This window comes from Peromyscus eremicus, chromosome 20, assembly GCF_949786415.1.
Source record: "Peromyscus eremicus chromosome 20, PerEre_H2_v1, whole genome shotgun sequence".
Classification (NCBI taxonomy): domain Eukaryota; kingdom Metazoa; phylum Chordata; class Mammalia; order Rodentia; family Cricetidae; genus Peromyscus; species Peromyscus eremicus.
Genome location: NC_081436.1, coordinates 21,133,305 through 21,157,919, shown reverse-complemented (window position 1 = coordinate 21,157,919; position 24,615 = coordinate 21,133,305). Strand labels below are relative to the sequence as shown.

The 24,615-nt window shown below is 46.9% G+C and overlaps 1 protein-coding gene across 1 annotated transcript; it reads right to left on the bottom strand.

The window, feature by feature from the left end:
• Positions 1 to 3,817: 3,817 nt before the first annotated feature.
• Desi1 (desumoylating isopeptidase 1) lies at positions 3,818 to 24,475 on the bottom strand. Its single transcript, XM_059247828.1, has 6 exons — positions 24,279 to 24,475; positions 15,021 to 15,042; positions 13,745 to 13,814; positions 9,559 to 9,668; positions 7,925 to 8,047; positions 3,818 to 4,130 (listed from the first exon to the last, which is right to left on the bottom strand). The coding sequence occupies exons 1-6, from the start codon at positions 24,364 to 24,366 to the stop codon at positions 4,037 to 4,039; spliced, it is 507 nt and encodes a 168-aa protein (XP_059103811.1). The 5' UTR covers positions 24,367 to 24,475; the 3' UTR covers positions 3,818 to 4,036.
• Between the last annotated feature and the right edge of the window lie 140 nt (positions 24,476 to 24,615).

Here is a 24,615-nt window from a genome sequence, read left to right as displayed (position 1 = left end):
TTTTTTTAAGATTTATTTATTTATTTTGTATACAGCATGTATGACCAGAAGAGGGCACCAGATCTCATTACAGATGGTTGTGAGCCACCATGTGGTTGCTGGGAATTGAACTCAGGACCTCTGGAAGAGCAGTCAGTGCTCTTAACCTCTGAGCCATCTCTCCAGCCCTCAAGTCTTAAAGTCTAAGGGTGGGGGGGGGGAACATCTGTTTTCTGTCATTTTTTTCCTCCAGAAGCAAGTCAGGTGGCTATACACCTCAGCAGAGAACTGGCCTATGCATGCCACTGATTTAAGGAAATCCACAGCCAATGGCTGTGGAAGTGTCTTAGTAACCTGAAATTTACTGACCATGTGACCCAAGCATCGGGTAGAGTGATCTTTACTTACTGCTTGGTACTACCCTACCAAGGTGGATAGCCCAGGCTGTTATCTGAGTAGGGATCTCAAGGTTCCCACCTAGTGTGTTCTTACGAAGCCGGTATGTCAGGCAAAGTCATCTCTACTCTGCCTTGTAGAAACCAGCACACTGGAAAGACTCCATACCTCAGTGATGACATGTGAGAAAATGGCCTGGATTCAAAGATGGCCTTGCCAACCTGCCACCTGGACGTTTCTCTGCCGTTTCCTCCTGTATAATGGGACCAACCCCCACCCCTGATCTGTTGTTGGGAAAGCATTACCACAGGCCTGGCCTACTGGATTTTGCATACAGCCACTCAGGCTGCACACCTGGCAGTACAAGGGAAGCTTCTAGAAAGCTGACCACCAACCACAGCACTTGTTCAGGACCATAGATGAAATCAGAAGCGAACACTTGCTAATTCATGAAACCAAATGCTCCTTGTTAGGTAGCACTATTCTTGGAGCCAAACTTGACTGCTCACATTTCCTCATAGGAGGGGTCCCTGGACCCTCAGTAGAATATTCACCCTTCCCAGCTAGTTGTATGCAATTCTGTCCTAACTGCACATGGCCCTGGGGTCTCTAGGAGGTGTCAGAGTATGTAGGCTGGAAAGACTCTATCTATGCAGGATGGAGAAGCCATCATGCATGCTGGGTACAGACCTTCCAGCGTGGCTGCCTAGGGCTACTCACACTTCTGTAACTCCCCACCTACGGCACTATGAGCACCCTAATAAACTCACTCAATTTCCAGAGTAACTTCTGGTAGGATGGAACTTTGGTTTGTCATTGGGACCTAGAGGGGGCTAGACATTGTATGGTCTCCCTTAGGGAGAAAATTCTTACATCTCCTAATGGTCAGGTCCTGGGGGAACACCTTAGAATCTGAAGCTACTCTATTACCAGTTGCATGCCAGTCTGGGGACACACACACACACTCTTACACAATTTTTGGGGAGGCAAGGGTCTCACTGTCTCACTATGGAGCTAAGGCTGGGTTAAAGTAGCCTCATGCCCATCGCACTCTCTGGGGTCCTTTCCCATCTCCCTACACCAATGGTGAGGACCTTTCTTTACTACCCGCACTCATCCACAAGCCTTCCAGCTAGGCAAAGGCAGCCCTCCTGGCCTCTGCAAGGTCAACCTCCCAGGGGATCAGGTGGGGAAGCCTGGGGTTGCTTCATGCCAGGATTCAACACCACATCACAGCAGCATAAATGAGTTTATTGCATTAGAAAAAACACCAATGAAAACCAGCAAACACCTCTGTATTAGACATAATTAGTTTGACTCCAAGGAATCTCAAAGGAACACGCTTCATTTTGTCTAGGAGAGGACAGTGGTCTCATACCTCCGCTTTTCTTGTCCCTTGACCAATGGACCTCCACAGGGGTGGTGTCTGTCATGTGGCACGAATGTGACTCAGTTCCCCCCCAGCTCACTTGTACATGCCCAGGTGGAGCCAGCTGGTCATTAAGAGTATGCTCCTGAGATACAGGGACAGAGATATGTGAAGGCGGGATGTGGGGTTCCTGGCCTGGGATTCTGGTGATAACAGGATTTGCATAGGGGAGGAAGAGCTTGCCTTCCTGCAGAGGTCTGAAACTGTCCAGTCCTCCCATCTCCCTGTGAGCCATGGGCACAGGCACTGGCATGGACGGCTGCTGGACATGACAGGAGGCTGTTCAAGCAATCAAATGACAAAAATTCTCAGAATATCATGGTATCTGAGTCACTGCTGCGAGGAGGGGAACCAGACGAATCTGGTCACATGGGAAAATCAGTCCAGCACCTGTCAGGAGAGAGGCGTGAGCTCTAGGTAGAGATGCTAGCAGCTGGGGCCAGGCAAATTAAAGGTGACGGCTTTTAGCAACCTCTACCTACCCAGAAGCCAAGCTTTGAACATTCCTCCTTCTGGGTCCCATTCTGTCAACAGACCAGCAGTAAACAATTCCTGTTGCTGTCCACTCTAATCTGTCATCGTCACGCACACTTGCAAACCGTTGAGACTTGAGACCCATTTGATTCCAATCTTCAAGTTCCAAAACACCACCTGACATCCCAGCTGGACTTGGCCCTGGTCAGGCAACAGGTCATCACTGAGGCTGAGATCCCGATGATGCCAACTGATATGGCTACTGGCAAGACAGCAGGGGAGCCAGCAGCAGCTTTTCAGGGAGGAAAGGCTGCCCCAGAAGGAGCAATTGAGCTCAAGTTTCAGAAGTAGTAGGAGGCCATGGCAGGGGCTCCCATAGATGTGGAGCTGAGTCTCAGGTGCCTGCTCTGAGTCCCCTTCTCCATATCCAGTCCCCAAATTAGCTAGTAGGAGGCTGACACCAAGAAAGGGAACCTTAAGTTCCTTCTAGAATCTAGAGTCTAGATCATAGACTTCTAGATGATTCCTGCCGATGAATCGTAGCGGCACATCACTAGGAAAATGCCCACTCACCCCAACACCACCTCTTAAGGTCAGAATGATGATGGAGATAATGTCTGTTCAAGACACTTTAGGATAATGTGAAAGTCCCTATTGTAGACAACTCTTAAATTTTCTTGCCACTTTGAATCTACACCATTATGGTATTCTCTCTACATCCTAGAGGGAACAACCATGTCCCCTCAGTACTTAGTTGACAAATGCATACTGGTTTGGGTGGGTGGGTAGCTGGCTGGCTCTACTGACTATAAACAAACTGATGTCATTATTTGCAGAGAAGGCCCAGGTCCCTGCCACTGCAGCCTAGACCTCCATTAATGGTGACAGGTCAAGTTATTGCTGAGGAAGAGCAGCTTGGGGCAGGCAGAGAGGACTGGCATTGAGTCTAGGAGGAGGAGGAGGAGGCATGGCTTTATCCTGTCTTCTCTGCCCTGATCCCGCTGCCACCGGCCTTTGATCCTGAGGCTCTGGCTGCTCCAGCTCCAGCCTGTGGCCTTGTTCAGGGATGAGGGGTAAACTTGCGGCTAAAGAGTAGTTCACTTAGGTTGAGGCAGTTAGCCTTCAGCCGACCCCATGTCCACCAACTCCTTTGGTTCACTTGCTGCTAGAGTGTGACTGCTCCAGGGTATGGACAGTATAAAACTCAGTGGCACACGCCTTTAATCCCAGCACTCGGGAGGCAGAAGCAGGCGGATCTCTGTGAGTTCGAGGCCAGCCTGGTCTACAGAGTGAGTTCCAGGACAGGCTGGGCTACACAGAGAAACTCTGTCTTGAAATACAAACAAAACAAAACAACACAACCTCAGCCGGGGCCCAGAGGTGTGGCCCCCTGGGTGGAATGTGGGTACCTCTGGAAAGAGGGTCCAGGACGGGATTCTCTCAGATTGTGACTCTTACTTTCTGTTTAAACAAGCGCCCCCTTTCTCCAGTGCAGAGGACGCTCAGGCAACAGCGTCAGAAGTGAACTCACAGACAAGACAGCCTTAATCAATTAGTATAATACTATTAGAAGGGATGGCATTTGTTCTGTTCTCAGGAGCACTGTCCTACGTGCAGCCCGACAAGCTCTTTCCCTGGGAAATTTAAAAAGCCGTCCCCATTAGCTCTGATGTAAAATTATAAAATAGAAATCTGGTAGGGTTTGTTTTGTTTAAAAAGGAAAATTCCTGGAGGGGCAGGCAGTCCCGTGCAGTCCTGTTAGCTCTGGCCATTGGGTCTGCCCACAGAGTTCCCTCCAGGAGGCTGGATCTGGATGGAGTCCAGGAAGGGTCGAAGTGCTTGTCCAAAGGGCCTGTGGAGAAAGAGACATGAGCTGGGAGAGCTTTGCAGTGCAGCCTAAACACAGACAGAACGGTGCCCCCGACGGCGGGCATGGCAGCACCGCTACACGCTGCCGTCCTTTTCTCTTTTGAGATATGTCTGTCTGCAACATAGAGTGATTTTCTTTTTTCCTTTCTCTTTTTGGTTTTTCGAGACAGGGTTTTTCTGTGTAGTTTTGGTGCCTGTCCTGGATCTCGCTCTGTAGACCAGGTTGGCCTCAAACTCACAGAGATCTGCCTGGCTCTGCCTCCAGAGCGCTGGGATTAAAGCTGTGTGCCCCCACCGCCCGGTGAGAGTGATTTTCAACTTTCCTAATACTGCGACCCTTTAATACAGTTCATGTTGTGGTGATCCTCAATCATAAAATTACTTCATTTTTACTTCATAACTGCAATTTTGCTACTGACAGGAATTGTAATGTAAATATCTGATAAACAGTGTATCTGATATGGGACCCCCAGAGATCGAGATCCATAAGTTGAGAACTGCTGTTCTACATAGTCTTGGCTGTCCTGAGACTAACTATGAGACCAGGCTGGCCTAGAAATCAGAGATCTGCCTGCCTCTGCCTCCCGAGTGCTGGGGTCAAAGGTGCGCACCACCATTCCCAGCCTTTTAGGTATATGTATTTTTCAGTTCGTTGAGTATTTTGTACAGTGTGTTTGGATTCTTTTAACCCTCCCTCCCTCCCAAACTCTTCCCAGATCCTCCCTACCTCCTTACCCACCCATCTCTGTGTGCCTGCCCTTTCCCCCCATCAAGGCCATTCTATGCTGCCCAAATATCTTGGATATATGGCTTTCCACTGGAGTATGGAGTATGGACATATTAGGTGTTACACTCTTGGAGAAAACTGACCCTCTCTCTCCCAGAAGCTAAACTTGCCAACAGCTCCTTGGGCAGGGGTAGGTTTCATGTCCGACTTCCCTCTCCATGCTGGGCTTTGGTAGGCTTGTGTATGCTGTCACAACCACCGGGAGCTCCTATGTTCAGTCAGTTGCCTTGAGTACCCAGAAGACACTGCTTCCTTGCAAGCATCTGTGGCCTCTGGCTCTTACACTCCTCCTGCCCCTCTTCTGCAATGGCTCCTGAGCCTCGGGAGGAGGGGGTGCAGTATATATGTTCCATTTAGGGCTGAGGATTCTCCAGTCTCCTACTTGGCCAGTTGTGGGTCTTGTTACTCAGCATCTCCTGCCACACTGGTCTTCGTAAGGGGGCTTGGTAAGTGTTCCCCAAGGTCCATGGGTTAGAGACTTGGTTCTCTGCCTGTGAAGCATTTGAGAGGTGGGGCCTATTGGGATGTCTTCTGGTCACTGGGGACATGCCCTTGAAGGACAAAGTGGAACCTTAGTCCCTTCTCCTCCTCTTTGCTTCTTGGCCACAAGTAAGCAGCTCCTGCTCTACCACGAGGAGCTTCTTTATCTCAGGCTCAAAGGTAATGGTGTCAGGTGACTATGAATCAAAACCTCTAGCAGTGCGTGTCTCTTTATAAACTGATTATCTCAGGTATCTGCTCCAGGAGCAGAAAGCTGACCAATAATCTTCTAAATAGCTTGCTTTATTTATTTTGTTTGTTTGTTGTTTTGGGTTTTTTAAGATGGAGTTTCTCTATAGTCCTGGCTGGCCTTGAACTCACAGAGATCCACCTGCCTCCCGAACGCTGGGATTTGTTCTAGGGTTTTACTCTCAGCTCCCTCCTCTGTGTGGGTGCTGCTATCTTATTAATGACACCTGCCAGGCCTGCTGAGCTGTGGGTGAACATTACCCACAGAGAACCAGAGATTTCTGTACTTGATGTATCCTTTGTTGAAAGGGTAGGATTTAAGACAGGCCTCAGGCATCTTGTACAGCTGAGGTTGGCCTTGAACTCCTGATCCTCCTGCTTCCATCTCCCAAGTGCTGGGATACAGGCATGCACCAAAACAACCAGCTTACTTGTATCTTCATTCTTTTGAAGATAAAAATAAAGCTGAAGCTGAGGGAAAAAGAGGGAAGCTGAGGTAAAAGGAAAAGGAAGTCAGGATGACGATGTCTGGAGTGAGGACGTTCCAAAATGAAGGTTCTTCTAGAAATGAACTTTTCTATTGAGCACAAGGACTATTCAGGATAAACAGTCATGTGAGGATGCCAGGTGGTGTTGTCACTTTCTAAAGGGCACCTGGATTGTTCCTAGAATAACTTAGCTGGAAAACCACTGTAAAAATGGAGTCTGGAGACTTTTCAGGATCTCTGTACCTGGAAATAAAGTACTCAGGAGGCAGAGGCATATGGATCTCTGTGCATCTGAGGTTAGTACAGTCTATGCAGTCAGTTCTAGGTAGTCAGGACTACACAGTGAGACCCTGTCTCGAAAAATAAAATAAAGTGGCTCATGACACACTCTGGGCACAAGCTTCATCCTCAGAGTCAGTCATATTCCCTGACTGAATATGTAACTCAGCCTGGCCTTAAACTCACTATGTAGCTCAAGCTGGTCTCAAATTCATTGTGATCCTCTTGCCTCAGGCTCACAAGTGCTATGATTCTAAGTGTGTACCACTGTGCCTAGCTGATACTGCACTTGTAAACTGATCCAAGTGTTAAATATCAACCCTAATCCAAACAAGCTCCAGGACTCCACCCACTAAGTAGTAACAGCAAGAATATTTGGCCACTCAGAAGTGCTCAGGGTCTCAGGACCCAGATCTCTTGGCAGGGAGGCTGGGTCCCACACATCCATCAGAAGGCAGTCCCAGGCCCAGGAAACTGGGTTCCACACATCCATCAGGAGAAGGCAGTCCCAGGCCTGGGAGACTGGGTCCCACACATCCATCAGGAGAAGGCAGTCCCAGGCCTGGGAGACTGGGTCCCACACATCCATCAGGAGAAGGCAGTCCCAGGCCCGGGAGACTGGGTCCCACACATCCATCAGGAGAAGGCAGTCCCAGGCCTGGGAGACTGGGTTCCTCGGCAGCCTTGTTTTCTAGGCTTTGTTCGTTTGTTTTGTTTTTCAAACTGAGTTTATCTGCCGGGATCCCTGTTGGTCAGGACCCCAATTCAAGAGAAACTGAGTCAGAGGCAACAAACGGGCACTGTCCTAGAGTGGGCAGAGGCAGCTTGGTACAATCACAAAAGGGAGTGATCAGGATATGGCTTGGGGGGGGTTGTGCCCTTTTAGGAGGTGACAGCTGGGTGACAGCCCACAGGCCCTTCTCAAGGCTGGGACCCCATCAGGGGCAGAGGAAACCTCTGTTGAGGGCTGTCTGTGCACTGTAAGTTCAAGCACAAGCAGAACTTGGTCTTTGGAGGGTGTCAAAGAGCTCAGGGTGTGGATGACAAAGACAAACAACAGTTATGAACTGGGTCATCCTGTTGTTCCTGATTCTGCCATCTACTTAGATAAGCATTTCTGGGAAATGACTTTGTGTACCAGGCACTAGGATTTTCTGTAAACATCTAAGCTAGTGTCAAGTGGGTTTCTTAAGTTCTGTGGTAGCACTTAAGCCCAGCTCCAAGGAGGTCTAGTGCATACTGGTGGGTGGAACAATGGTGGCCTTCTAGGTGGAACCTGCCATAAAACAGGTCCTACTGGCCAGAAGGATTCTGCTGCTGTAGGGGAGGGGCACTAAGTTTTCCTGTTCCTCTTCTTCCTGAGACATGGCCTCACATAGCTTAGGCTCCTCTCAGGAAGCTCACTATGTAGCCGAGGCTGGTCTGATCCTCTTGACTGCCTCAAATGGGGATTTTCAAGGCTGGCAGGGGTGGAAACAGAGTGGTCACACTTACGTGGAGAGAACTTCAGAGGGCAGGTCAGTGATGTAAGAAGGGATCTTCCGCCCAGTCAGGAACTGCGCCACTTCATTGCTAAAGGTGTTACAGTTGTGCTCAAAGAGGTTGTAGGCTTCTCCTCTGCACATGCAAGAGAGGTCGGGGGAGTGGGTGAGAAAGCCGGCAGCTGTGTGGAGTGGGAAGGTGGGCAAAGGCAGTCCTCTCAAACATTCCAGAAGGACCGCTGTCTGCAGATCTGAACCTCCGAGAAGTGATTCACAAGGGAAAGATGAACCAAGAATGTATGCTTTCCAGATAGTTCCAGAATTTTTACATTCACAACAGGATGAGGGTCAGAGGTGAATCCTTAATGAAACTGACTAGAGATTTACTTATTTTATGTATATGAGTGTTTGTATGAATGTATGTGTACCATGTGTGCCTACTTCCTGTGAAGGCTAGAAGAGGGGGTCAGAGACCCTGTTACCAGAGTTACAGTTCATTGTGTGCCTCCACGTGGGTACTGGGAACTGAACTCAGGCCTTATCCTCTAAGATATGCTCAACAAGTGTTTTTATCCTCTAAGCCAGTAGTTCTCAACCTTCCTAATGCTGTGACCCTTTAATACAGTCCCTCATTTCATGATAACCCTCAACCATAAAATTATTTCGTTGCTACTTCATAACTGTAATTTTGCTTTTGTTATAAATCTTAATGTAAATATCTGACATGAGACCCCCAAAAGGATCGAGACCCACAGGTTGAGAGTCATGGCTCTAGCCCCTCCTCTGTATTTTTTTTATATTATTTTCTGCGCATGTGTGTAGGAATACGAGTAAAGTCAGCGGACGATGAGTGACAGCAGCTTCTCTCCCAGTGTGGGCCTCAGGGATCCAACTCCAGCTGTCAGGCTCTCCGGCAATGCCTTCCTGATGAGCCCTCTTACCAGGCTTTGACTCAATGTTCTGTCTTTCCTCCGAGACAGGCTTTCTCTGTGTAGCCCTGGCTGTCCTGGAACTCACTCTGTAGCCCAGGCTGGCCTTGAACTCAGAGAGAAGGTGTGCGCCACCACAGCCTAGCTAAGTTTTTCTTTTTCTTTCGAGACAATCTCCTGCTCAGGTGGCCTTTCACTCGATATGCAGCTAAGGATGACCTCAAACTTCTGAGGTTCCTGCACTACTTCCTGAGTGCAGGAATTCCAAGCATAGGCCAACACACCAGTTTAGGTTTCTGTGGTGCAGGGGATCGAACCCAAGGCTTTGTGAACGATGGGAAAGCACTCTACCAACTGAGCTATATGGTCAGCCAGACTAAGGCCTCTTAGGATAAATTAATTCAAGTTGGTATTTCATCTCATTTCTCCCATAAACTCTGTTTTCAATATTTAGGAAAAACCACTTGGCCAGAGGACATGGGGAACAGCATTCACTGGTTCTACCAGGCTCAGCAGAAAGCACGCTGGGATGTATGTCTGCTGTTGAAGAGACCGGTGTGTGTGTGTGTGTGTGTGTGTTTCTGTAGCCCAGTAAGTGCTTCTTACTCTCTTACAAGGCCAGAGTTCAGTGTCAGGGCCGGCCACCTGGCTCCGCCTCCCAGAGTGTCAGTGTCTAGTAGAGGCGCACACAAGGAGCCGCCACCCTGTCCTTACTCACCGGAACAGAGATTCCCCCAGGGAGGACAGGTATTCCAGAAAGATTTCTTCTGTGACTTCTGTGTTCCCCACATCAACCACAGTGTCTGGAGGCCCAAGCAATGTCCCTCCCTGAAAGAGTTAACCCAAGAAAGTCACTAAGTCGCCATCTCTATCACTTTCGCTTTCTTTTGGCTGTTCTGGGGATCAAACCCAGGACCTTATGCATGCTAGGCGAGTGCGCTATCACTGAGACCCTCAACATCCTCTGTTAACTTTTAAGAAGGGATCTTAGGATCTCCAGGCTATCTTCTCCATTTGTTAAATTATTATGTAACCTGGCTAGCCTCCAACTCACTTGCCTCTGCCTCCCAAGTGCTGGGATTAAAGGTGTGGACTACTGTGCCAGGCTTGAGGGTTTTGTTTGTTTAAGATTTATCTTTTTATTTATTACTTATATATACAGTGTTCTGTCTGCATGTTTGACTGCAGGCCAGAAGAGGGCACTGGACCTCATTATAGATGGTTGTGAGCCTCTATGTGGTTGCTGGGAATTGAACTCAGGACCCCTGGAAGAGCAGTCAATGCTCTTAACCTCTGAGCCATCTCTCCAGCCACCCCCACCCCCTTGTCTCTTTTAAATTGTGACTTTCCACACAAAACTACACAACTTTGTCCCAACAGCTTCGTTTTTAACTGCTGGAACACTCTTGTCACAGGAAGAGGGCTATTTTCTGTTTGTACGGCTTCTGGTTGCTTGTGGGGCCTGGAAGCTGATTCCTGTGCAGTCTCTACACTGTCTACTCATTCTGTTGTTAAAAAGACAGAAACCTGAGTGTGATGGTGCACACTTTTAATCCCAGCACTCTGATGGCAGAGGCAGAAAGATCTCTGTGAGTTCAAGGCCAGCTTGATCTACATCTTGAACTCCAGGACAGCCAGGACTACATAGAGAGACCTTGTCTCAAAAAATATAAACAACAAAAAGACAGAAACCTGGAACCTGTGGTCTCCTTTGTCCCCAATAGATGATCATAAGGACAGAACATGACAGCTGGGCTGCCACAGGAGACTAAAGGAGTGGGAAGAGTAGCCAAAGGGTAAGCAACAGGACATCAAGGAGGGTAGACTTGGGGAAGGAGAACATTCCTGAACAGAGCTTGCCTATAAAAGCCACTAAGTGACAGCCCCAGAGCACTTCCTTTCAGGCTGACATTGTTTTAGGCACTGGGGAAGGCATGGTGAGCAGGATCAGTAATTATGGTAGCCAGAGGAAAATTACCTAATGTTCTAGAGGATAAGAGGTCACTATTGCGACTCCTATTATTCATCCATAGGACAAATATGTATTGAGAACTTATATGCTACTTCTAATACTAGACACTGGGAGTACAATGTATACAAAAAATGAGATTTCTGTCCTCACGGAACTTAAAGGTTATTAGGGAAGGCAGCTAAAAAATTCTATACATCAGTGGATGACAAGAAGCTGAAATAGGCCGGGTGGTGGTGGCACATGCCTTTAATCTCAGCACTCGGGAGACAGAGGCAGGCAGATATCTGAGTTCGAGGCCAACCTGGGCTACAGAGTGAGTTCCAGGAAAGGCGCAAAGCTACACAGAGAAACCCTGTCTAAAAAAAAAAAAAAAAAAAGAAAAAAAAAAAAGAAATTTTATAGCCAGGCGGTGGTGGCGCACCCCTTTAATCCCAGCACTAGGGAGGCAGAGGCAGGCGGATCTTTGTGAGTTCAAGGCTAGCCTGGTCTACAGAGGAGATCCAGGAAAGGCGCAAAGCTACACAGAGAAACCCTGTCTCGGAAAAACAAAAAACAAAAAACAAAAACAAAAACAAAAACAAAAAAAAAAAGAAGCTGAAATAAGGGCCATGCTGAAAAAGTGCAAAACACCATTTCTGAATACCTGTGGCAGGGGAGCCAGGCTGGGATTTGCCAGAGGGAATCAACACCCAGCTCAGACCTGAAGAATGGAAAGGCACATCCAAGTGAAGGCTTAGGGAACTAGACTGGAATTGGAGTACAGGTTCAAATGCCCAAGCTGGAAGAGGACGGGGTGGGGGGTGGGGGGGCACACCACGACGACGACGACGGGACGGGACGGACAGACGGACGGACGGACGACACAGAAACTGAAAAGAGGATGGCTAGGAGGGATCCAGAGACAAGATCAGCGGGAGACCCTACTGCCTTTGGCTAAAGCAGGGAGATACTTTGAAACATGAAATTTTTTTTAAAATACACGCCCCCCCCAAAAAAAACCCCCAAAATCACCCAGCATCTCGAAACTCAATATGTAGGGCATAGTAGCACACGCCTCTAGCCCCAGCAGGCAGAAAGCAGAGGCAGGAGGATCTTTTTGAGTTCAAGGCCAGCCTGTTCTACCTAGAGAGTTCCAGGATAGTCAGGGCTATGTAATCCCAGCACTAGGGTGACAAGGAGGGAGGGTCAGCAGCTCAAGGACACCCATGGCTACATGGTGAGTTTGATGCAAGCGTGGATGTGCATATCTTTAATTGGGAGGCAGAGGCAAAAGAAGATCTCAGAGATTCAGTCTGTCTCCTCCATGGAGGCCAGAGGGAGATCAGGCTAGCTCACAGGTCCAGTCTAGACAGGAAGTGGCCGGGACTGCAGTGAAAGCTCTGGAGGGATGGGAAGAGATGAAGAGAGACAGACTGACTTAAGACACACTGACAAGGTAGAACTGGCCGGGCTTTCTGGATGCAAACATGCCTGTGATCCCAGAACTTGGGAGGTAAAGACAGCATCGGGAGGGCTCAAGCTGAAATAATCAGCTGCATAGTGATCTTGAGGCCAGCCTTAGCCACAAGAGACCTTTTTATCCCAAAAAGCAAACACAAAAAGAAGTGACCAGGCCTAATGAAATATTCGTTATGGGTGGGGTGGTCAGTGAAAAATCATGACCCCCTACTTATGATATCAAAATGGATGGCTGGTCTTTGCTTGAGTCCATCCCTTGACAATCCTGAGGTGGCTCTCAGAGAAACGTTCTGAAAAGGGACCCACAGGAGCAGGCTGACTGGAGAGGGGTAACTGACTGGGTTAACTGGAAGGGTGTTACTGAATGAGGAGTCTTCTTCCCCTCTCCTCTCCTCCTCCCCAACCCCCATGATGAGAGTGTAATATGGGGCGTTGACGTTAGGCAAGTGTTCACCAAGACACACCTCCACCTACTGAAGGCATCTTAAGGCCTTTACTCTTTCTTTGGCTTACCCTTTTTTTTTTTTAATCTATTTGTGTGTATATATGTGTGCATGTGAGCAAAGTGGTCAGAGCATAACTTGGAGGAATCACTATATGGGTCACAGGGATCAAATTCAGGTCATCAGAGTTGGTAGGTAGCAAGTAACTTTCAGCTGTTAACCATCTCACCAGCCCTTTTTAATTTAAAACTTACTTTTATGTGCATGGGTGTTTTGCCTGCATGTATGTCTGTGCACTACCTGCATGTGGTACCTAAAGAGGGCATTGGATCCTCTGGAACTAGAGTTACAGTCAGTTGTTAGCTGCCACATGTGGGTGCTGGAAATCAAACCTAGGTCTTCTGGCAGAGCAGCCAGACTGTTAACAATCTCTCCCTGGAAGCCCTGTTTTATTATCTATCACAGCGTGCGCACACACGAGCTCCAGCCAGAGGACGAGGACAAGTTAAGGGATGGTTCTCTACTTCTGTGTATGTTCTAGAGATTGAACTCAGTTTGTCAGGCATGATGACAAGCACCTTGACCTGCTGTGTATTTCTGAGCCATCACACTAGTCCTTGTTAGGAGTGCTTTTTTGAGATAGGGTCTCATATAACTCAGGTTAGCCTTGAACTCAATAGGTAGCCAAAAAAGACTTGAACTCCTGATCCTCCTGCCTATACCCACAAGTATTAGGATTACAAAACTGCTCAGTTTAAGTCTTTTTTTTTTTTTTTTTTTTTTAAAAGAAAGTATCTCTGTAGCCCTGGCTGTTCTGGAACTCTCTGTAGACAAGGCTGGGCTTGAACTCACAGAGATTCATCTGCTTCTGCTTTCCAAGTGCTGGGATTAAAGGCCTGTGCAGCACACCACCATACTTGGCTTATGTACTATATGAGGAACTACCACAAGTCAGAGGTACATGGTAGAAGCCAAATTTCTCAGGCTATAGGAACCCCCCAGAAATCTGCAGGTCAGGGGAAGACACTCACCGGGGGACAGCTGGAAATACCGCCACTGCCGAAGAAGAACTCATCCTTGTGTACAACTATAGAGGTGTGCCTGCCACAGAGAGGGACAGTGAGCCAGAAAACTTGTAACTTCTCCAAGAAAAAGAAAGTACCATACTGCAGTGAGAATAATTTCTGCCCACAGATGTCCCTATGATAGCCAATTTTATTGTATTAGCCAGATGAAGACATGAGTAAGACATATTCAGTGTCCCTCTGAATCTGGGATGATTGATCTGGAACTGTCCCCATCTCCATACCCAAACTCACAGATGCTCAAGTCCCTTGTCTAAAATGGAACACAACATACATAGAACTTATACACACCCTTAAGTACATTTTGAATCATTTAAAGATGACACATAGTATTGTACATGATGTAAATGCCATATTGTCATTACACTCTACTGTTCAGAGAATAATGATAAAAGAGTCTGTATGTTTAGGATAAGCACTTTTATATTTCAGAACATTTAACATCCCCCTTTTTCTTTTTTTCCTTTTGTAAGACAGAGCCTCACTATGTAGCCCTGGTGGGCCTGAAGCTCCCCACGTAGACAAGACTGGCCTCTATTTCAGAGATATGCTTGCCTCTGCCTCCCCTCCTACGTGCTGGGATTAAAAGTGTGCGCCATCACTCCCAGCTAACACTCAGGATTTTGACCCTGCTTCCAGGAGCTAACTTAGGCACAGGAGAATGGACGGCACAGCAGCATACTCCTTTTTTGGAACATTTCCAATCTGCAGTAGGTGGAACTCGTGGACAAAGGTGGCAGACAGCACCACAGATTGGGGGTCCTCCCTCTGGACACTGACATTGGGGTGGATGACACTACTGTAGGAAGCATTAATGGAAGGTGATTACCTGTAGGTGACAGTAGCACCCTCCCTGTAGCTCTGACATGGAAGTCTCTAGACATGGCCAATGTCTTGGGAGCTGAAGGGACAAAATCAGCTCCACGGAGAGCTGCTGTTTTAGGATATGGGAAATTGGGGGCTGGAGAAATGGCTCAGCAGTTAAGAGCACTGCCTATCCTTCCAGAGGACCCAGATTCTATTCCTAGCACCCACATGGTGGTTCACAACTGTTTGTAACTTGAGTGTGATGGAATCTGACACCCTCTTCTGGCTTCCTGGGCAGCAAGCACTTACATGGTACACAGACATACATATACCATAAAAATAAAAATTCAAAATATATCTCTAGAAAAAAAAGGATACGGGATAGCATCAATATGAGGAGTCCCACCCCACTTACCAGATGCCTTCCAGTTGCTTCCCTGTGGAGAAAAGGAGAGGATTAGCCATTTGGGACAAGACTGAATGCCCTCCTCAGCCCAAGTAAACTTAGAACTCACTCAAACCAGGAGAACACTGTTAGAGAGCTCCTGGAAGTCTTTCTAGAAACTCAGCTCTTCCATGGCAGTTCTCTGGTTGTGACAAGGGTGCACTGTGTTCAGGAAGTTCAGAAGCAACTCTGCTTTATCAGAAAGCAAATAAAAACACTGGCACACGTGTTTATTTCCCAGCTGGGGTTAAATCAACTATGTCATTTACAGCAAACCCACAGTAAAACAATGAAGGATGTTACCTAGTTCTCCGTTAAGGTGTAAGTCTTAAGAAAACAATGGAACCAAACTAGATGGTGTGTTTTAAAAAGGCAATGCACATTTATTTGGTGCTGGGGACTGAATGAAGGCAGGTGTATGAGCATGCTAAGCACATGCTCTCCCACTGACCTGCACTTGGAGCTTATTATCCTATTCTTCTACCTACCAGCCACCTTCAGAAGCTCCAAATCAAGTGGAAAGAGACACACATAAATAATGAACTAAACACAATGCTGATAAGCTCTGAAACAGTGGTAAAAACAGGGTGCTATGTTAATAAAGATGAAGAGCTACCTTCAAGAGCTTGATTTCAGCCAATGAAGGAGCAAGCAGGGCAAAGATGGTTGTATCTGCCAGAGAGAACAGTCCGTGCAAATACGTGAAGACTGAGATAAGGTCTTATGCATTCTAGGCTGGCCTCTAACTTGCTATGTAGCCAAGGATGACCTTGAATTCTGATTCACTTCCCTCCCACTTCCACCTTCTGGGATTAAAGACGTTTATCACTATTTTCGGTTTATGTGACACTAGGGATCAAGCCCAGGGGTTTGTGCATGCTAGATAAGCACTTTGCCAGTGGAGCCATGTTTCCAGACCTATTCTCACATAGTTTAAATGTTACACAGTGTACATTTATAATCATTTAAAAAAGGTGAAAAGAGCCCTGTTTTAAGTTGGGCGCTAGTGGCTCACGCCTTTAATTCCAGCACTCAGGAGGCAGTGGCAGATGGATCTCTGAGTCTGAGGGCAGCCTAGCCTACAGAGCGAGTTCCAGGACAGCCAGACGGACGTTTTGTCTAGTACGAAAAGAAAGGCAAGACGTGAAGATGAGTTTGTTGGTGATGCTGAGGTAGAAATGCATGAGCCTACCCTTGGGAAGAAAAGAATGAGGACCATGGCCTCGGCAGGATGGCAGGCACGGGAAAAAGCAGGCTCCACCGTGTTTTAATTTTTTAGGCAAGATTAGGATAAGAGAAGGTGAGGTGTGGTAGTGCAAACTATGAAAGTAGGGCACAAAGCCCTTGGGGGACATGAATTAGACTCGTGGATATTAGCACAGCATAGAGAGGATTACTTCCCACCGGGATGTCCTCAGTCACGTGGCTGTGTGCCTCTAAGCTTATTGGCACACCCAGCACATTCACTCTGAGGCCTACGGAGTATGGATGTGGGAAACAAAGAGAAGACATGGGTGTCAGCTCACAGATGACCGAAGGTGTAGGGCAGGTGTGCTGGTGTCTGCCTTCACTGTCCAGGAGTAAAGAGGCACAGGAAGTGTTGGGGTGAGCACTCCATCTGCTCTTAGCCACGGAGCTGGAGGAGTGTAAACACACAGACACACAGGCCATCAGTCCCAGCATACTGCTGCTGCTATGCAGATGCCTATTACTAAGAGTTCAGAGGACGGCAGTAAGGAACTCCTGAGGCACAAGCCTCTTTGCAGTGGCCTTTCCTCTCAGTTTGGTAGGGAAAGGAAACACGTTAGCTCTATGGTATAGATCAAGTGCAGCCCTGGTTCACTCCACATAACCTTCCCCTAGCAACATAGTACTTTAACTGGCACTTCACCAACAATGAGATGCTTACGTGTTAACTGGAAACTCTGATTATTCTCTGGGAAAAAGGAAAAGAAGCATTTGTATAATGCAGCCCTCTGCCGTCAATATTATAAGAAAATGCTGCTGGGTGGTGGCGCACCTTTAATCCCAGCACCCGGGAGGCAGAGCCAGCCTGGTTTACACAGCAAGATCCAGGACAGGCACCAAAACTACACAGAGAAACCTTGTCTCGAAAGAAAAAACAAACAAACAAACAAAAAACACCCCCTAAGAAAATGCTTATTAGCAGATGGGTTTACCCTCCTTGTCCGTGAGGAGATAAGGGGTGCCAGGAGATCACCATGGAGGTAAAGCTCGGTGGTATGTGCCTTACACCATGCACAAGGCACCAAGTTCTAACCTGAGCACCACAAAGTAATACATTCTTCTAAAAGGCAGGCTTAAAAACACTGAACAGTATAGTACCAGTCTTTAGAGTCAGTACGGGATTTTTTTTTCCTAGTGTAAAAATAACTGTATCAGATGTGATAATACACACCTGTTACCCTAGCACCTGGAAGGCTGAGGCAGGAGAATTGCTGTTCGACCAGCCTGAGGTACAGGATATGTAGGTCAAATAAACCCTTTCCTCCCCAAGTTGCTCTGGTCATCAGAGTGTTTACCACAGCAATAGTAACCCTAACTAGAACACTATGTATGTATTTTTTTCTTAACAGAACTGGACTTTGTTGTAGAATCTGACATAGGAAGGCTGGTGTCTAGTGCGTTAAACATGAGGTGGCCGCAGATGTTAAGCAGGAGTGTGCAGAGTTGCAAGCTACATGGGTTTGCATTTTGCATAGAAAAGATGAAGGATTCCTATTCCCTCATTCCTTCAGTGGATATAAAACAGTGAGCACACAATGAACAACAAAAATGAAAACAAAGCACAATAGAGGGCACTAAAACATACAAGAAAAAACAAAACCCTCTCTCAGATCTGAATACACTCTAGTTACTCTCCAAGTCTGAGTCATTCCTATAACCAATACTGGGAAAGAGGGTACAGTTAGCGGGGCACTATCCACGTGGGTGCTCACATCCCTTAAGGAGCACCCACTCTCGGCAGTCACTGGGGGTACTCTGCGGAATGGGTGTCTCTGCCTCCAGAAGCTCCGGGCTCCTGCTGAAAAGATTCAAGCAGCTGCTGCATTTATCTTGGCATGAAACTGCCACCTCTTTTATATGGTTATTTCATTTTATACATGCATGCACATTACTTCTCAAGAAATTACACCTAAAGAGGCCCTATTGCTATTGTCCTAGGATCTAGATATAAAGACCCAAATAGTCACTGCATTCTGTCAAGATGAACGCAGATTCGGTGATTTTTTTTAAAAATTTTTTAAACCCATGGCATGCTAGGCAAGAACTCTAACACGCAATTTCCTAAAACTTTAACCTGAGAACAATTTGATGAGCTCCTAAGAAAAAGTAACTGTTAGGCATACATATAAAACTGAGTTAAGCCGGGTGGTGGTGGCGCACGCCTTTAATCCCAGCACTCGGGAGGCAGAGGCAGGCGGATCTCTGTGAGTTCGAGGCCAGCCTGGGCTACCAAGTGAGTTCCAGGAAAGGCGCAAAGCTACACGGAGAAACCCTGTCTCAAAAAAAAAAAAGACTGAGTTAAAACATGAAACACCTGTTAGCTTTGTTACAAAACCAATTTCAGGGCTGGGGAGATGGCTCAATGGGTAAATGTGGTCCTCATGCAAGCCTGAGGACCTGAGGCAAGAGTTCAAAACCAGCCTAAGCTGCATCATGAGACCCTATCTTAATCCCTTAATCCTCCAAAGCCTCTGTATTTATCTCTACATGATTTTTCACAAAAAGAGGTCAGGAAATTTAAAGAGTAGCTAAAGTTATTAAGAAGAGCTGAAGGACAATTTTAATACTAATTATATTAGCCAAATAGTGATATGGGGAGAAAAGGTGCAATTAAGCTGTCCACTCAATTAGAGTGCCAAGAATAATCGCGGCAAGTGAGGTACTGCAGAACACACACACACTTTCATGGGAGGCACATATCCTCAGAATAGGACAGGATAGGGGCCAGAGGGATGGCTCAGTGGTTAAGAGCTTCAAAGGGCCCAAGTTTGGTTCCCAGCTGCCATGTCCAGTGGTCCACACTGCCTGAAACTCTAGTCTTGGGGATCCAATGCCCTCTTTGGCTTCCACGGGCTACAGCACACATGGTGTACATTCAAACGAAGGTTATCAGGCTTGTATAACTAGAGCTTTTATCCACGAAACTATTTCCCCAGACCAGAAATGTGTTTGTTGTTGTTGGTGTGTGTGTGTGTATGTTTTGTCTTTTTGTTTTCTTGAGACAGGGTTTCTCTGTGTAGCCCTGGCTGTTCTAGAACTCACTTTGTAGACCAGGCTGACCTCGAACTCAGAGGTACACCTGCCTTTGTCTCCCAAGTGCTGGGATCAAAGGTATGCAACACCGCCACCCAGTGTGTTTGTTTTTTAAATTTTACTTACTACTGTAGTATACTCTCACATGTGGCATACAGGCACACATAAATAAAACTTAAAAAAGAAAAAAAGGACAAGATAATTTAGTGACGTCTAAGTCTGTGTTATTTAAGTCAACTATGAACTGTACCAGAATCAAATAAGGTCTTGAAGTTATTATTTTTTGGTTTTTTGAGACAGGGTTTCTCTGTGTAGCTTTGTGCCTTTCCTGGATCTTGCTCTGTAGATCTCGAACTCACAGAGATCCACCTGGCTCTGCCTCCCAAGTGCTGGGATTAAAGGCGTGCGCCACCACCACCCGGCGAAGTTATTATTTTTAAAAGTAACACCCGGCGAAGTTATTATTTTTAAAAGTAACTTTATTATTATTTATGTGTACAAGTGTGCACCTGGGAAGGTCAGAGGAGTGTCAGAGGCCCTGGAGCCGGAGTTATAGGCAGCTGTGAGCTACCTGATGTGGGTACTAGGAACAGGTCCTCTTCAAGAACAGCATGTGCTCTTGACCACTGAGCCTTCTCTCCAGCCCGTGGAAGGAAATTTACATGACTAAAGTGTGCCATGAATTTGCTGTGTGAAAAGGGCTAAGAGGGATGGGCACAGTGCTAAGAAGAGCAGCACACACAGGGAGCCCAGATTTTTTTCAGTAAATCTTGAGACGTCTGTCTAAGGACAGCTTTAGACATTAGTCGTAAGGGAACACATTACCTTGGACAGCTGGTATTAGCAGAATTGTGGTGAATAAGCTGTGTCCACAACCCAGCTCAGCTGTGTGACTTGGGGCAAATAACAAGACCTATTTCACAAGGTGTGGTGAGGATTCTAGTGTCCGCAACTCAGGAAAAGGGGTGGGGGGCAGGCTTGTGACAAGTTCTCAACTGCTCTGCTATATCCTTCTAGAATTCCTCTCAAACATGAGTAAATAAACACATTAATTTTAGCATATTTACTTCTGTGTGGTTGCAGAATGTTGCACATGTGGCAGTGAGAAGGCAACTTTCTGGAGTGGGTTCTCTTCTTAGGTTCTGGGGACCACAGTCAGGTGGTCAGGCTTGGTGACAAGGATCTTAACCTGATGAGCTGTCTTGCTGGCCCATACAAATGATCTCTTTTTTAAAGTGTACATATATTTGGGAATGAGAAATCAATACATGGGAACTAACTGAATGTGGGTATACCCAACTTTGATGATGGTGGTATCTCAAAGGGAACAAGAGAAAGGCCGTGCCTATTTCCACTTTTTTTGTTGTTGTTGTTTATTTTTGCTTTTTTAAAAAGTATTTTAGTGTGTGTGTGTGTGTGTGTGTGTGTGTGTGTGTGTGTGTGTGTGTGTACAAATGCCCACAGAGGCCAGAAGAGGGCGTCAAGTCACCTGGAACCATGGCTTTCCTAGTGGCTGTGAGCTGCTAGATGTGGGTGCTGGGAACTGAACTCCAGTCCTCTGCAAGAGCAGCAAGTACTGTTGACTGCTGAGTCATTTCTCCGGCCCTTTGGTTTGTTTATTGATTGATTGGTTTGTATGTGTGTGTCTACTTGTCTGTACTTACACTACATAATTACAAAGGCTAGAAGAGGGTATCTGGTCCCCTGAACCTGCAGTTGCAGACGTAGTGAACCGCCCAATGCGGCTGGTGGGAACTGAACCCATGTTCTCTGAAAGAGCAGCAAGTGCTCATAACTATTGAGTCATCTCTGCAGTTGATTCATTTTATTTTATTTTATTTTTTTGAGACAGGTTTTCTCTTCATAGCCCTGGCTGTCTTTGAATTCACTATATAGGTCAAGCTGGCCTCGAACTCACAAAGATCCACCTGTTTCTGCCTCCCAAGTAATTGGATTAAAGGTGTTCGCCACCATACCCAGCATCCGGTCAGTTTATTTTTAAAGAAGAGTTTACTGAATACAACCAGAGCACTGCCTGAGCACACATTTAATCCCAGCACTCGGGAGACAGAGGTAGGCAGATCTCAGTGTTTAAGGCCAGCCTGGTCTACAAACAAGTTCCAGGGTAGCCAGGGCTACACAGAGAAACCCTGTCTCAAAAAAAAAAAAATCAGTAATAATAACACCACCAGCAACAACAATCACTACTACTAGAGCCCTGGCTGCCCTGTGCTTACTTCTCAGAGACAGGCTCTCACTCTGCAGTCCCAGCTAGCCTCAAACTTGTTATCCTCCTGCTTCAGAGTGCTATGAACTACTTGGCTTTTCTTAAATGTCTTTAACTTTAAAAAGCAATGACTATGATTTTTGCTAATTCTTCCTTCCTTCGTTTTGTAAAAGGGAATAAAGACAATACAGGAAAAAGGAGAATTAAGTTTGTAGCAAGGCTCTAGCCTCTGATGTGCCATATTAGTGGAGTTTCATGTTTGGCTGATACCTTCTAGAGCATCTCATCTATTTAAAGGGACAGGGGTGCTAGGGATGGAGCTCAGTGATGGGACGCTTGACTAATATACTTGAAGTGCTTGTGTTCAAGCCCCAAGGGCTAAGGGTGGTGAGTCTATTACTTCACCTGTCTTATATTTTTTCCCCCTTTACAACCATACTCCCCACATAGGCATTTTTCAGCCCCTCCAACAGCCAGGCTTTCCTGTTCTAGATCTTGGCTGGTCAATCCTTTTATCTAGAGGCCTCTAACTCCCACATCATTTTCCATGGATGGTTGCTTCTTCCTCATCCTATATTTTCAGCTTAAAAGTCACAGCTTCTGAAACTCTTATTTAAAACCAAGTTTCTCATATTATTTTCTATCTTGGCATTTAGCACAGATCACAATTTGTTTTTAATATATACATATGTATTTAATATATATACACATATATTTCCCACACTAACTAGCTTCAAGATTGCAAACATCTCTGTTGGTTCTATTCACCTCTGTTAAACATTAACACATTATACATCAGCATATGCTAAACACTCCAATATTTGTTTAATGAACAAAACAATCTCTAGTGTTTCTTTTGGCTAAAAATAATTTTTTTGGATATTAGGACAAAAATTAACTAGTATGGGGGGGGGAGGCTTTATGGGTCTAGGAGACAAACAATGCCTTCCTGTGATAAAACTAAACAAACGGCTGCAGTCCAAGATTTAGCTAGAACCTGACTGATAGAATCTACTAATGACTCAAACGTCCCACAACTGATAAAGAAGACTGGGAAGTTTTGTTTTCAGATTTGCCTTACTTCCTTCTTAGGTGTGCTGGAGACTGAACTCAGGCCTTGTGCGTGTTAGGAAAGGCCTCTACCACTCACTGAGTCATACCTTGACCCTAAGCCCTGCCAACAACCCATGACCTAGGACAAACCACTCTAATAATGGGATGGGTTGGCTACATAAGAATGATCTGAAAAACTCATTCACAATACAGATTTCCAAAAATTCTGGTTTAGTGTTTGTGAAGCATGGCTCTATGATCCATACATTTAAAACTTACAGATGCGCACATCTATTTAAACAGTAAGAAAAGTTTAGGGTAAAGTTTCTCCTTCACTCCATGTCTGCTTTCATACCACATACCAGTTTCTTTGGTAGAAGAACTGTTTTAACCTCATCTCTCTCTCTCCATTTTCTTTCTTTCTTTCTTTTTTTCACTATGTAGCCTAGGTTATTGGTCTTGAACTCGAAACCCTCTTGTCTCAGCCTCCTTAGTACTAGGATCACAGGTATGCTTCACCACAGGTTGCTCTAATCTTTTTTTTCCCCCAATTTCAATTTAACCATGTATGTTGGAAATGAACGCATCTGTTTTTTGTTTCAGTGCTGGAGATCTAGCTTGAAGCAAGCCAAGCAAGAACTCTTCCAGCAAGTGAGCTACGACCTTAGTCAGGTGTGTTTTTAACAAACGTTCTAGATGATTCTGATGTGAAGTCAAATCTGGAAACCACTCACTGGCCCAGAGTTGAAGGATTAAGTTCAACTCAGTAGCACCTCACAAATGGATGCCGCCCTCAAAAGTTCCCTTGTCCTGCCTGGGAAGAACTAAGCCCTTCTTCAGGAAACTCTAGCGATTCAAACAAACAACACAAAACTATGTCATTTTTCAATCCCTGAAATCCTTTTCTGTCCACCATTACCTGAAAAGACAAACCTGGCAAGTCCTATGTGACACAGACATTTTGGTATTTGACTTGAAGTTGGACCTATACTGAAGGGCTGCTTTTCTCTCTCAGCATGAAAACATTCGAACTGAACATCATCGAAATATCTCCCTTTACTAATCCTTACTGATACAACAGCATCCCGTCCTCCCCCAGAATTGCTTTTTTCACCATCTGGTCAAAGGCAATTAACTGTTGAGCGAAGACTGCCTTGTCGGGACGGAATGTGATTAGTTCCAAGTTCTGGCTCAGGTTGACCTAGCTTGACCTAACCTGGAACCGGGCGAGGGCTGAGGCCCTCCGCCGCTCTAGCGCTCCCTTCCCATCCACTCCAAGGACTGCAGAGCGAGTTTCCTTTTGGCGCGGAGGGCAGTGACTCCGAGGGCCACCAGAGAATCTCCTCTGCAGTGTCGCTTCCACCTCCAGCGACACGCGCCGGAGGCATCCTCACTTTCTCGACTTTGAGCCAAGGAAGGAGTGTAGAGGGTTCCCCCAAGAAGCCAGGGGAACCCGCCAAGATCAGTCGGCTTACCCTGGTCCCTAGCTGAAGGGCTTGCTCCCAGCCCGCAAGGAGAGCGTGTGTGTCTCCTTGGATTCGATCAAGAAGCTGGAAAAGCGGTTCAGGAAACCCCACCCCACTCTCACCCGTGGGCCCCTCTTCCCGTCTCGGCAGGGCGCTGCGGGCGGCCACCTGCCTTCTTCCCACTGACCCCGGTCCCCTCACCCAGCATGATGGGGCTGAGCCTCCGGGCCAAGCCCTTGGACAGGTCGTACACGTAGAGCTTCACCGGATAGAGATTCGGCGGCTCCATCAGGACCCGTGGCGGCGGCCACGATGGCACTCGGGCACCCGGCAGCGGCTTGGACCTTCCGGTACCCGACCAAGGTGGAGAGAGGAGGGAGCTGGGGACCGAGCCCGGGCCCGGGCTGAGGGCGGGGGAGAGGCGGCCCTGCGCTACCCGCGCCCCCGCGCCCGCGACCAGCAACGACTACTGTGAGGTGACAGAGATCCCAGAGACTCCGCACGGAACATGGGGCGGGGACGGGGGCGGGGACGCACT

Excerpts from the sequence above, each read along its gene's own strand:
- Desi1 (XM_059247828.1), bottom strand. The coding sequence starts at position 24,366 with ATGGAGCCGCCGAATCTCTATCCGGTGAAGCTCTACGTGTACGACCTG. Across the intron at positions 9,669-13,744 it reads GTATTTCCAGCTGTCCCCCG|GGAGGGACATTGCTTGGGCC; the intron begins GTGAGTGTCTTC and ends TAACTCTTTCAG. Across the intron at positions 4,131-7,924 it reads CCCTCTGAAGTTCTCTCCAC|GCCCTTTGGACAAGCACTTC; the intron begins GTAAGTGTGACC and ends CTTTCTCCACAG.